The sequence below is a fragment of the Zingiber officinale genome, chromosome 11B (genome assembly GCF_018446385.1).
Source record: "Zingiber officinale cultivar Zhangliang chromosome 11B, Zo_v1.1, whole genome shotgun sequence".
NCBI classification, from domain to species: Eukaryota; Viridiplantae; Streptophyta; class Magnoliopsida; order Zingiberales; family Zingiberaceae; genus Zingiber; species Zingiber officinale.
The window spans coordinates 4,420,751-4,431,637 of NC_056007.1; the positions used below are offsets into that span (position 1 = coordinate 4,420,751).

Here is a 10,887-nt window from a genome sequence, read left to right on the forward strand (position 1 = left end):
TCATCTACGCCGGCGGTGAGGGAGAAGGCGGTTGCAGTGTCTATCCTGCTCGGCGATGGTGTCGTGAGGAGGAGAAGGAGATGGGGAGTGGCTGGTCTGTCCGGCGACGGCGTGGCGAGGAGGACAAAGGGAGCAGTGGCCGGTCTGTCCAGCGTCGACGTCGGCGTCACGAGGAGGAGAAGGAGAGGAGAAGATTTGGCAGTCGACGGCCGGCGTCGACGAGGAGCAGGAGAGGGAGGAAGAAGGTCCTGTAGTGGTGGCAGAAAAAGTTCCACGAAGCCAAAAAACACGAAAACCCCCCTTGCTACAGTGTCTCCCTTTCCCCTTACAGTCCTAGCCAGCAAAAAGACTAAAATACCCTCCTTCCTCCCCCTAATTTCTTCTCTACCCCTCAACTTATCTCCACATCAAGATACATGAGAGTTTTTGCAAAGATTTTAGACAATTTATGCCTATGCGACAGTTTTGATTATTATGAAATAGTTACATCGATTACAAATGAATGAATCGTTCGCTACGGATGAAAAAGGCTTCGGTACGGACGAACCCTCAGTTTTGATTCTAAAAGTTGGGTTAATTCAAAATTTCATTTAATTAAAAAAATATCAATTTTTTTATTGCTTCACTCGCATTTTGATTGCTTCACTCGCATGCCAAGAAAATACTTCACCAATCCAAGATCTATCATCTTATATTATTTCATCATTGTCTCATTGAATGATCACCCCATTCTAGCATTAGTGCCTACATAAATGATATGCAGGAACTTGATCCTCAGGGTGGGTTCCCAATGGAACAGGTGGATGCACTATGATTTATAGAAATAGAATGAATGCATCCAGTAAAGTTGCAGTGTACGAAGATGGCTAAATTAAAGTTGGAAGGAGAGAATACCCCGATCTAGTCGTTCGGTATTGGTTTAGAGCTTCCAAGCTCCACTATCACCCATTTAGTGTGTTTGCCTTGTGGCCAATCAAAGGTACTCGCTTTTAACCTAAATTGAAATATAAGAGAAAAGGGTAAAAAGTGAGCACCACTACAACAAAAACTACAAACGACAACGGATATTATCCGTTGTCGTAGGGTCAAAAAACCGTTGTAACTGAGGGCGTTGTAGAATGTATTGCCCTACGACAACGGTTTTGAATCCGTTGTCTTTGTAGACATTTGACAACGGTTTTTATCTGTTGTTGTTTATATGCTCAAAATGTGTTTATGAAGGATACGACAATGTTTTAAAACCGTTGTGGTAGATAATTTCAATAACAAAAATAAACCATTGTGGTAGACTTTTTTTACAACAGATATAAACCATTGTGGTAGATAATATTTACTCGTTTTGCTTTTTTTAATATAATCAAACCACCAATACAAAACTAAATATTTACTACATTAAATCCAAAATAAACATCCATATATAACTCATCTTGTAGCCACACATATACAAAAATGAGTTGTTACTCATCAAAATACACATGTTTTCCATTACTGTTCTCCATATACATTAAATCACATGTTTTCCATTTGTTGTTCTCCATATGACTTTTAATTTACAAATTAGAAAGGCAAGCTACATCCTAACAAAGCTCACTTCTTGCATAAAAAAAAAACTCAAGCCTCACGAATTGCCTGACCTGCAAGAGAAAAATTTAACAAAACTTATCAAATTTCAGAATTCCATATTATAGTCTACATGGCAACACGAATTCTTGGAAAACAAGCAATACAAGATAGAACAGATATTAGGTGTTGTTTCATGCTACACAAGTCAAACAAAATGATACAAATCAGTGTGTATCAAGAAACAATCGGCAACATCCATTCACGCGGGACAAAATTCCATTATACTCAACACAAAAGAAGGAATGATCTTTTCTTCCTTGAGAATTATATCTCCTTGTCACTCGTTTGACGAAACTAACATGCAGTATATAGAGCGAACTATTAAGAAATCAAACTGTAGTATATAGATGTTTTCTATATCAATATACTATGGATCATACACGAAATGCCTTTACAAGCTCTTCATTTCATTCTCAAGCAATCACTAACATGCATAGGGCAAGCTCATAGGGTAAATCAAGGTTTCACATCTGCCTCAGAACATGCTTGTTTAGTGAAAGGTATTTCATTTGGTAAAACATGCTTGCTATAAATCTCTATGAACAATAATATTTTAATATTATCATACAGAACACTGTGAAATGCAGATCTCAGTATTAGTGGAGAGAGAAAAATGGCAATCCAAGTCATATTCATGCCACATGAACAAAATGGCATTTAGTATTATAACACTATGATTCTCTATATAAGTTCCATCGGATTTGAAATTCTTTGTTCAAATCAAAATATTTTAAAAAAATACTATTTATCCTACATAGAGTATATACAATCAAATCCAGCATAAATATGCACAAGTACAGGTAAGTGTAGGACCGTTGGGCCGGCTAGAAGGGGGGTTGAATAGTCTGTCAATTAAAAACAGACAACCCTTCCTCGAACGATTAAGCTAACACTTGTAAAATGAATTAAGCAGATAAATATAAGCATAAAAGAAAAGACGAGGCACTAGATGTTTACTTGGTTACAACCGATGTGGTTGTTAATCCAAGGAAGATTAAGCTCAAAAACTCCTTCAGGCGGAGAAGCCTCTTACAGCGTTTAGGCACAGAAAACAGAAGCTTAACTACAACTAAAGCATACAAGTGTTTGGAAATAGAATGATCGTGATTGTTGAAAAGCTTCTGGACCAAGACTATATTTATAGCCTTGGTCGGGGTGCCTGGATGGGTTCCGGGCGCCCTGGGGGGGATAAAATTTATCCCCCAACGGTTGGATTGAGTCAAAGCTCGATCCTGTGAAAAAGTCCCTTCCGGGCGCCCCGGATGGTTCCGGGCGCCCCGGACAGCTCCGGGCGCCCCGGATAGTTCCGAGTGCCCTGGAGCCAAAAGTCAACCCAGTTGACTTTTGGTCCGTGCTCTCTTCTCTGGTTCAGCTCGCCTCTGGTCCGGGTCTTTCTGCTCCGGCTCCGCTTGCTTGGGTGATCTCTGACATCCGGAATAGGGCTCACCCGAACCCATCTTCCGGTCTTCTCGAGCGTGCTTCCCTTCGACTTCTCGTCCCTCGGAATTACCGCGTGTCCCTTCTCGTCCACCAGCGTACTCATCCGCAGACTTCGTCCCTCGGTCGCACCCCGTGCCGACCTTCGCGCTAGCTGCGTCTCTTGCTCCCCGAGCAATCTTCCGCTCCGGCTTTCGTACCTCGGAACCACCGCGCGCACTTCCTTCTCGTCCGCCGGTGTACTCTTCCGCAGCACCTCGTCCCACGGACGCACAGCGTGCCGTCCTTCTCGCTAGCTGCGTCTTCCGCTCGAGTACCTGTGCTCCTAAACTCCTGCACACTTAGACACAAGGTTAGAAACAACGCAGGACCTAACTTAACTTGTTGATCACACCAAAACAACCTTGGGGTTCCAATAGTAAGATCACCTTAAGAAGAAATGAATCAAGTTTAAATGGCATCCAGATAAAAATGAAATAAACTTACCTGTGGTATTAGACTCTTAAGATGCACTTCCCAAATTTCTTCTCCTTGTGCAGTCCATGCTGCAACATTTCCATGAGTGTCAACTGTCACTATTTCAATTTTGCCATCATCATTAATATCAGCTGCCACAGCTGGTGCTTGAATCTCAGCCATCTCAAGAGAAAATTTGTTTCTCACTTGGCCTACACGAAATTGCTTTCAAAAATAAAATCAAGAAATCGAAGCTTTGTGCTCGGTTCTGATAATTTAAGATTACATAATTGCATATTTGAGATAGAGAAAGAGCAAGAGACATGTTAATAATATCCTTTAAATTTACATTGTCTTCTCTTTTTGAAAATGAAATACAAGAGATATTAATGTCACATAAGTGTCACATATAGGAAAGTCTTAAGTAAATAAAGGCACGAGTTTGCCATTAGACCTAGTCCATTTCGGTTCAAGATTAGTGAAACTTGGTGAGGACCCTAATTCCCGAACAGATACCACAAACTCTAATGTCAGTAACTAAACTAAATCCACCCTTAGGATACACAACCATAAAATTTGATCTCATGTCAAATTCCTATTTCTGCTAAATAATTCACTGGCTTCTATTCAGAGAGGTTTCAGTTTGTATTCTAAATTTCTACAAGTTCTAACAGAAAATCCTACTCAAACTGCAAAATTTGCCACAATAATAAAGATGCAATTCCTCCAATATATATTAGGTAAATTGCAGTATATAAACATGAAGATGTTGCAGTTAATAACATTACAAAGAACACATTGACTTACCAAAGATAATAATTACAACTATAAAATGAAACAAAAAAATTACCATGATGATCCAAAATATAAAACAAGCCATAGGAAGTGCCAACAAGAATGTCCAATTTTCCATCACCATCCAAGTCAACCACAGTAGGAGAAGAATAAACATATGCACGGAAATTCCCCGAATCGACACTTAAATCAAGATCTTGAATCCATTTGACTTGCTTTATATCAAGGTTGAAAACTACAATCCCACTTGCTACATATTTTTCAATGTTGATACCCCCTAACTCAGTTGAATGCTCTGGATTATCATAATACCTGCCAACTTATCAACTGTAATAAGAAAGAATTGAATGCACAAACAACCTTAGATATATATGACATTCACCAAAAAAACCAGTACAAATGCATTAAATATACAATAACAAAATGATAGTAGTATCTCAGTTGAATACACCCATAATTTGGGCAGATGAAGAATCAATTAGACAAGCCAACATTGTGAGAATCATGACCTAAGACTAAGACCAGTAAGCATAATTACACAGGGTTCGCATACAACCATTAGATTTCTGAAAATTGCATGACAAGCAGTGTAAAAAAGTATGCTGATTCTTCCTGTAATAAACTTCCATCAATATTGAGTTGTTATTGTAACATTGTAACCTACATAAGATTAATATATCATATGTCAGATGTAGAAAGTATCAAATTAGTCTATGACTTTAGCACCAATTTTCATTTCAAGAAACAGAATGTCTAGGAAGATGATATCATTGTACAAGAAAACATTTTAAACAAAAAGCAGAGAAGTTGCTTACCACAAACTTTTCCACAGAATAATTACATCCAAAAGAAAGTACCAGAAATAGTTTTTGTATCATTATGGGCAATTTTTCATGTAAAAATGCCACGAATGTATAAAGTAAAAATTCTTACTCGCGGTCAAAGAAGTATGAAACAGCCACAACCATTTCTTTAGTACCATCATTATCTATATCAGCAATTACCTTCATAGAATATTAAAAATGTGGGTCAAGCTTTTAGGAATTAAATTCCCTGATTTTTTCCTTTTTATGTATGATCAACTCCAATGGAACTTACTAGAGTGCAAAGTATGTGTGAATCTATGCTAACATAATCTTCTGCTGTCTCATGGCTCTCTTCTGTCCAATTTTCATCCTCCCACATTGATTCATCAATATAATCATCATAGTCATAATTATACTCATCAGCTAACTCATCTGTATCTCTAAACAAATCAAAAGATGAATCAGCTTCTTCTTCCAGTTCTTGGTCATTTTCCATAGTTGCTCCTTGCACTCCATTACCAGTGTTATGGTCTTTCGAATGTACATCGTGGGCCCCTTGATTATCAATTTCTTCAAGAAGCCTTCTTTGCGTTTGTGTTTGATTTTCCTCTGTACCATTTTCCAATGAAGCATCCCTTTTGATTGTGTCATTAAGATTGCTTGATACTCCATTGTATTGACTAGTTTGGGCAAAATCAAGTTTTCCTCTGTCCTCAAGCTTAGATGTATTCATTGAGAGGTTGTTCACAATGTTTGTAGAATCATAATTATTTGACCCATTCATGCTCCCATTTATATCTGGATAAAAAGCAATAGAATTTTTCTAATTTGATTCATAATCAGAATTTCAAAAAGGAATATGTGATACTTGGAATATTAGTTTATAAACCCATATGCTAATTTCTCAATCATCGTATAACATACTTACAAAATTTGACATGTTAATCCTAATATATTTACCATAGCAAAGCTATTTAAGACATCTTAAATATGTTACAGGAGTTGCAAAACACAGTGTTTCACATTTAAATATGTATAAAAATGCAAACGCAAAATGTTCACGAACAACAACAATCATCACAATTATAATATGGCTAATTGGCCAACATCCTCAGGAAATAGAAATAAAAGCAAAGGTGATTGCAGTTGGGTTGTGATCACATACGAGATATTGAGTTCTCAGCAAAAGCCTCCTTGGAAATTGAATCATCATGGACATCTGGATGTGAACGATCCACTGGATCTGGATCCAAGCCATCATACCAGTTTTTATGAACCTTTCTACGAGGTACTTCTAGTTTATCCATCATCAGATAGCCAGAGACCCTATTATAGCCACCAGATTTGTGTCAACGTGCAGCAATCCACCAAACAATTGTTGAAGCTACTTACTTGAAAAAATTTACAACTCCATCATAGGTAGCTAACGCTATTTCTCTTGTACCATCCTTGTCTATATCATATAAGAGAGGGTTGGAATGGACTGTCGATTGGTGAAAAGCAGGCCATCCTGATGAATTTGTAATTTTCACATCAATGGAAACTATATGCTATTATGTGTTGAGTAACTACAAAAAGCATGCAAAGGAGCTACCAAAGAGATATTGAAATTTATAGATAAATGACTAGATAACAGGAATAACATTAAAGAGATACCTGACATTTTATCACCATCAGAACCCTCCAATACTTTGAGGTAATGGACAAATGATGGTACCACTATCTCTAGCTTGCCATCACTGGAGTTGCAAGAATACAACAATAAGTCAACATCTTAGTTAGCACAGATACGACTGTGTCCACTATTCCAATAAAAGTGGCGAGCCGTGCAAGACCTAGAAAACCTATCCGAACACACTATTTCGACCAATAAAAGTGAATAATAAACAGAAATCGATGCTTAAAACCGACACCTTCAGATATCAAACACCACAAACTTTGACATATCAGTAGGTAAAGGGCATGATGAAACAAATCAAAAGCTAAAAAGAAGAAGAAAAGAGAATGTTGCGCTTGCAAATATAAGCATAGTGGAATCAAAAGTAGGTTTCGTTTTTTGAGACAAAATTTATGAACGAAGACAAGACCTAGGTTATAAATCTACCTTGACTATGGCTCTAGCACAAATCCAAAGAAGACAAGACCTAGGTTATGAATCGACGGAGTAGGAGTGCCACCTTTGGCGAAGAAATACACCTAGTCCGATCAAAAGGTTCCACGAGTGAAAGAAACAGCAGTGCAAGGTCAGAGGGTCGGCCTCGTCAAACTTAGAAACCCGCTCACCAAGAAATGAGAGGAGCACACCGTTGTGGAGGAAGATCCAGCGGAGGCTTGAAGAGATTGTATGAGAAGAGGGAAAGAAAATTGCCTTAGGTTCGGGAGCACGAAGGAAAAACACGGCGCCGAAAAGAAAACAACAAGGGAAAGGAAAACAACGAGGGGGGAAAATGACTAAATTCAATTACAACGATTTTTTCAAAACTGTTGTCGTAGCCGCTAAAAACGCGGATAAAGACAACGGTTTATAAAACCATTGTAAAAAGTGTTGTTGTTTTAAAAAAAATCGCTCAATGACAACAGTTTTGCCAAAATCGTTATCTTTTATATTTAATGGGGAGCTCAAAGACAACAATTTTGGAAAAAATCGTTGTCTTTGAGCAAATATGCAATGCTTTCTCTTAAAACCGTTGTCGTAGGGGTGTTGTCGTTTGCAGTTTTTGTTGTAGTGCACCTTAAGGCCAAGGAGCGGCGAAGAGGCCCCGATGAATGCCTGGTCTTTAAGGAAGAGACAAACCCTGTGGATGGCAACTTGGGAAAGCGGTTGCACTCTGGCATGGTCATACTAGCAACCGCTGGCGACGAAAGGAGGAGGAGAAGGAGGAGAAGGAGGAGAGAAATAAACAACAAGAAGAAAAAAACACATGAAAGGAGCTTGCGAGAAAGAGTATCTTACTCGTACTTGATTAGGATGGGAAAAAGAGGTCACTGAAGGAGAAGAAGAAGAGTAAATTGGTGAAATGAGTTGGAGAAAAAGGGCTCGCCTTAGGATTTTAGCAAAGTAGCTATCAGATAAAAAAATATTAACCGGTTCAATTTATGTTTTAACTAATTCAAATTTATTACTTAAGCAATTTAAATTATAAATTTTATTTAAAGACTTATTACTTCATCGAAGAAATATTATGAAGTAAATTTCTACTTAAAATTAAAAGTGAAGCTCGCTATTTTTTAACATACGAAGTTTAAAATGATATTTATTACATCAATTTCATAATCGAAGTTGATCACTATATATTATTTCGTTCTTAATAATCGCTGAACTAACCAGTCATGAAGTCTATCATCAAAATTTTACTAGTGAGTTTTATTTTGAACCGTTTTTGTAGGAGAATGATTGAGAATATGCACAATATTATTTATAGCTTCGACCTAGAATTTATTGGTAAGTCCTTTAACTTTTAATATGTTTTGCCATTGCTACAATTGTTTTATTTTTCCTTTTGATGAGACCATTCTATTGTGGTATATATCTGATTGAAAGCTATCTTTGAATGGCCTATTCCTGTAGTGCCTGACATCCTCCGCTCGTGATTGCTACGCTGGGTCTTTACACTTGCTAACTCCGTTCTGATATCTTGCTAACCCCGATCTGATATCGCCTCTAGACCTGTGCTTCTAACCTTGTCCTATGCATCTCCTACCGCAGCCTTCGACCGGTCTTGCCTCTTATTAGCATTACAAGTCATGCCCTGTATACCTTAGCTCGGTTCTGTTTATCCCTACTCCCAAGCTGTACCTCTGACTTCATCTAACCCGATCTGTATGTCTGCCTCCAACTTTGCTTATCTTGGACCATGAGGATATAAATCCTGACCTGTATCTCTGGCTAACACATCCCGACCTGTACATTTTATCGATTTAATTGTATCCTGAGCCATAAGGCTATAAATCCTGACCTATGTGCATCGGTTTGCTTCCGCTAATCTTGAGTTCCGACCTGTACTCTTTGATCCGTTTATCCCATGTCGTGAGGATGTAAGTCTCGACCTGTATCCTCGGTGAACATACGCCAGGTCTGTATACCGACCTGCTTCGGTCCTCCGTAATTCATGATTTGTACCTCCCGACCTATAAGCTAGGTCTGTTAACTGACCTGCTTTTGTCTTCCATACTCCATGGTTTGTACATCTCGACTTGTATGCCAGGTCTGTATTCTGACTTGCTTCTGTTTGCCGTTATCCCTGGCTCGTATGCTCCGACCTGTACGCCAGGTCTGTATTTTGACCTACTTCTGTCTACTGTTATCCATGGCTTGTACGTCCCGTCCTGTACGCCAGGTCTATATTCCGACCTGCTTCTGCCTGCTGTTATCCATGGCTTGTACGTTCCAACCTGTACGCTAGGTCTGTATTTCACCCTGCTTCTGTCTGTTGTTATCCATGGTACGTATGTCCCGACCTGTACGCCAGGTCTGTATTCCGACCTGCTTCTATCTGCTGTTATCCCTGGTTCATACGTCCTGACCTGTACGCCAGGTCTGTATTCCGACCTACTTTTGTCTGCTATTATCCCTGGTTCATATGTCCCGACTTGTATGCCAGGTCTGTATTCCGACCTGCTTCTGTTTGCTATTATCCTTGGCTTGTACGTTTCGACCTGTTCGCCAGGTTTGTAGTCCACCTTGCTTCTGTTTGCTGTTATCCTTGGCTTTTACGTTCCGACCTGTATGCCAGGTTTGTAGTCCACCCCGCTTCTGTTTGCTGTTATCCTTGGCTTGTACGTTCTGACCTGTACGCCAGGTCTGTATTCCGACCTGCTTCTGTCCTTTGTAATCCCTGGTTCGCATGTCCAGACCTGTACGCCAGGTCCATACTACGCCAGAGGCCTTCCCTTCCTCACCTTTACCCGACCTATGGGCTCAGTCCTTAGCTATACCTGGCCTGTGGGCCTAATTCTTAGCTGTACCTGGCCTGTGAGCCCAGTTCTCCACTGTGCTTGGCCTGTGAGCCCTGCCCTTGATTGCTATCGAGGCTGGATCTTGTCCAACTTGTAATCCTATCCTTTGACTGTCCCGTCAGCTGAGACTTTGACCATGGCTACGCAAGCTTAACTTCTGACCATGGCCATGCAAGCTGAGACTCTGACCATGGCTACGCAAGCTTGACTTCTGACCACTTGGTTAGCTGCATTTCGGCTTGACTTTTGGTCTACAACCTTTTGAAAGCACACTGACCTCAATTCCAACCGAACGAGATGCTGTCGCTAAGTGGATGTTGCTGCTGGAAGGGGTGCTACTGGAACAAGATTACCCCACAGTATAGAATAGGACCTCTCTTCACCGCACTGCCCTAATCAAGCAGCTGTCCTCCAAGAACACCACACAACACACACAATTCCAGATTAGAGATCAACAAGAAATGGAAAATTCTAATCCAGAAATACATGATTCCAACTAGAACTCGGCTCCAACCGGGACCTCAGTCAGCAGCAAGGATGATGAAGTCCACTGATCAAGCACAGCTCCTCTGGTTTCTTCCCGCCAGCCCAAACACAACTCAATGATCCCAACCTCTCCAAATCTGTAACCCAAATCTGTAACCAAAAATTCCGGAAAAATTTCCTTATCAATATTTGCCTATTTTTGGTATTTTACATTCTCTCCTACTAATAAAAATTTGATCCCCAAATTTCGTTATCTACCATCAGCAAATACTAACAACAAGTAAAGAGTATAAATGCTGAACGGTAAATAAATCACATACCTCAAGTG

General features: G+C 39.6%; 1 protein-coding gene across 1 annotated transcript; it reads right to left on the reverse strand.

Annotated features, from left to right (window-relative positions):
* LOC122035334 (protein DEFECTIVE IN EXINE FORMATION 1-like) lies at window positions 1–7,952 on the reverse strand. The gene is made up of 10 exons (XM_042594746.1): window positions 7,849–7,952; window positions 6,774–6,856; window positions 6,510–6,627; window positions 6,283–6,443; window positions 5,410–5,915; window positions 5,245–5,315; window positions 4,367–4,623; window positions 3,547–3,728; window positions 3,464–3,488; window positions 1–248 (listed from the first exon to the last, which is right to left on the reverse strand). Exons 1-10 carry the CDS (start codon window positions 7,950–7,952, stop codon window positions 1–3), a joined length of 1,755 nt encoding a protein of 584 aa, XP_042450680.1.
* Window positions 7,953–10,887: the final 2,935 nt, after the last annotated feature.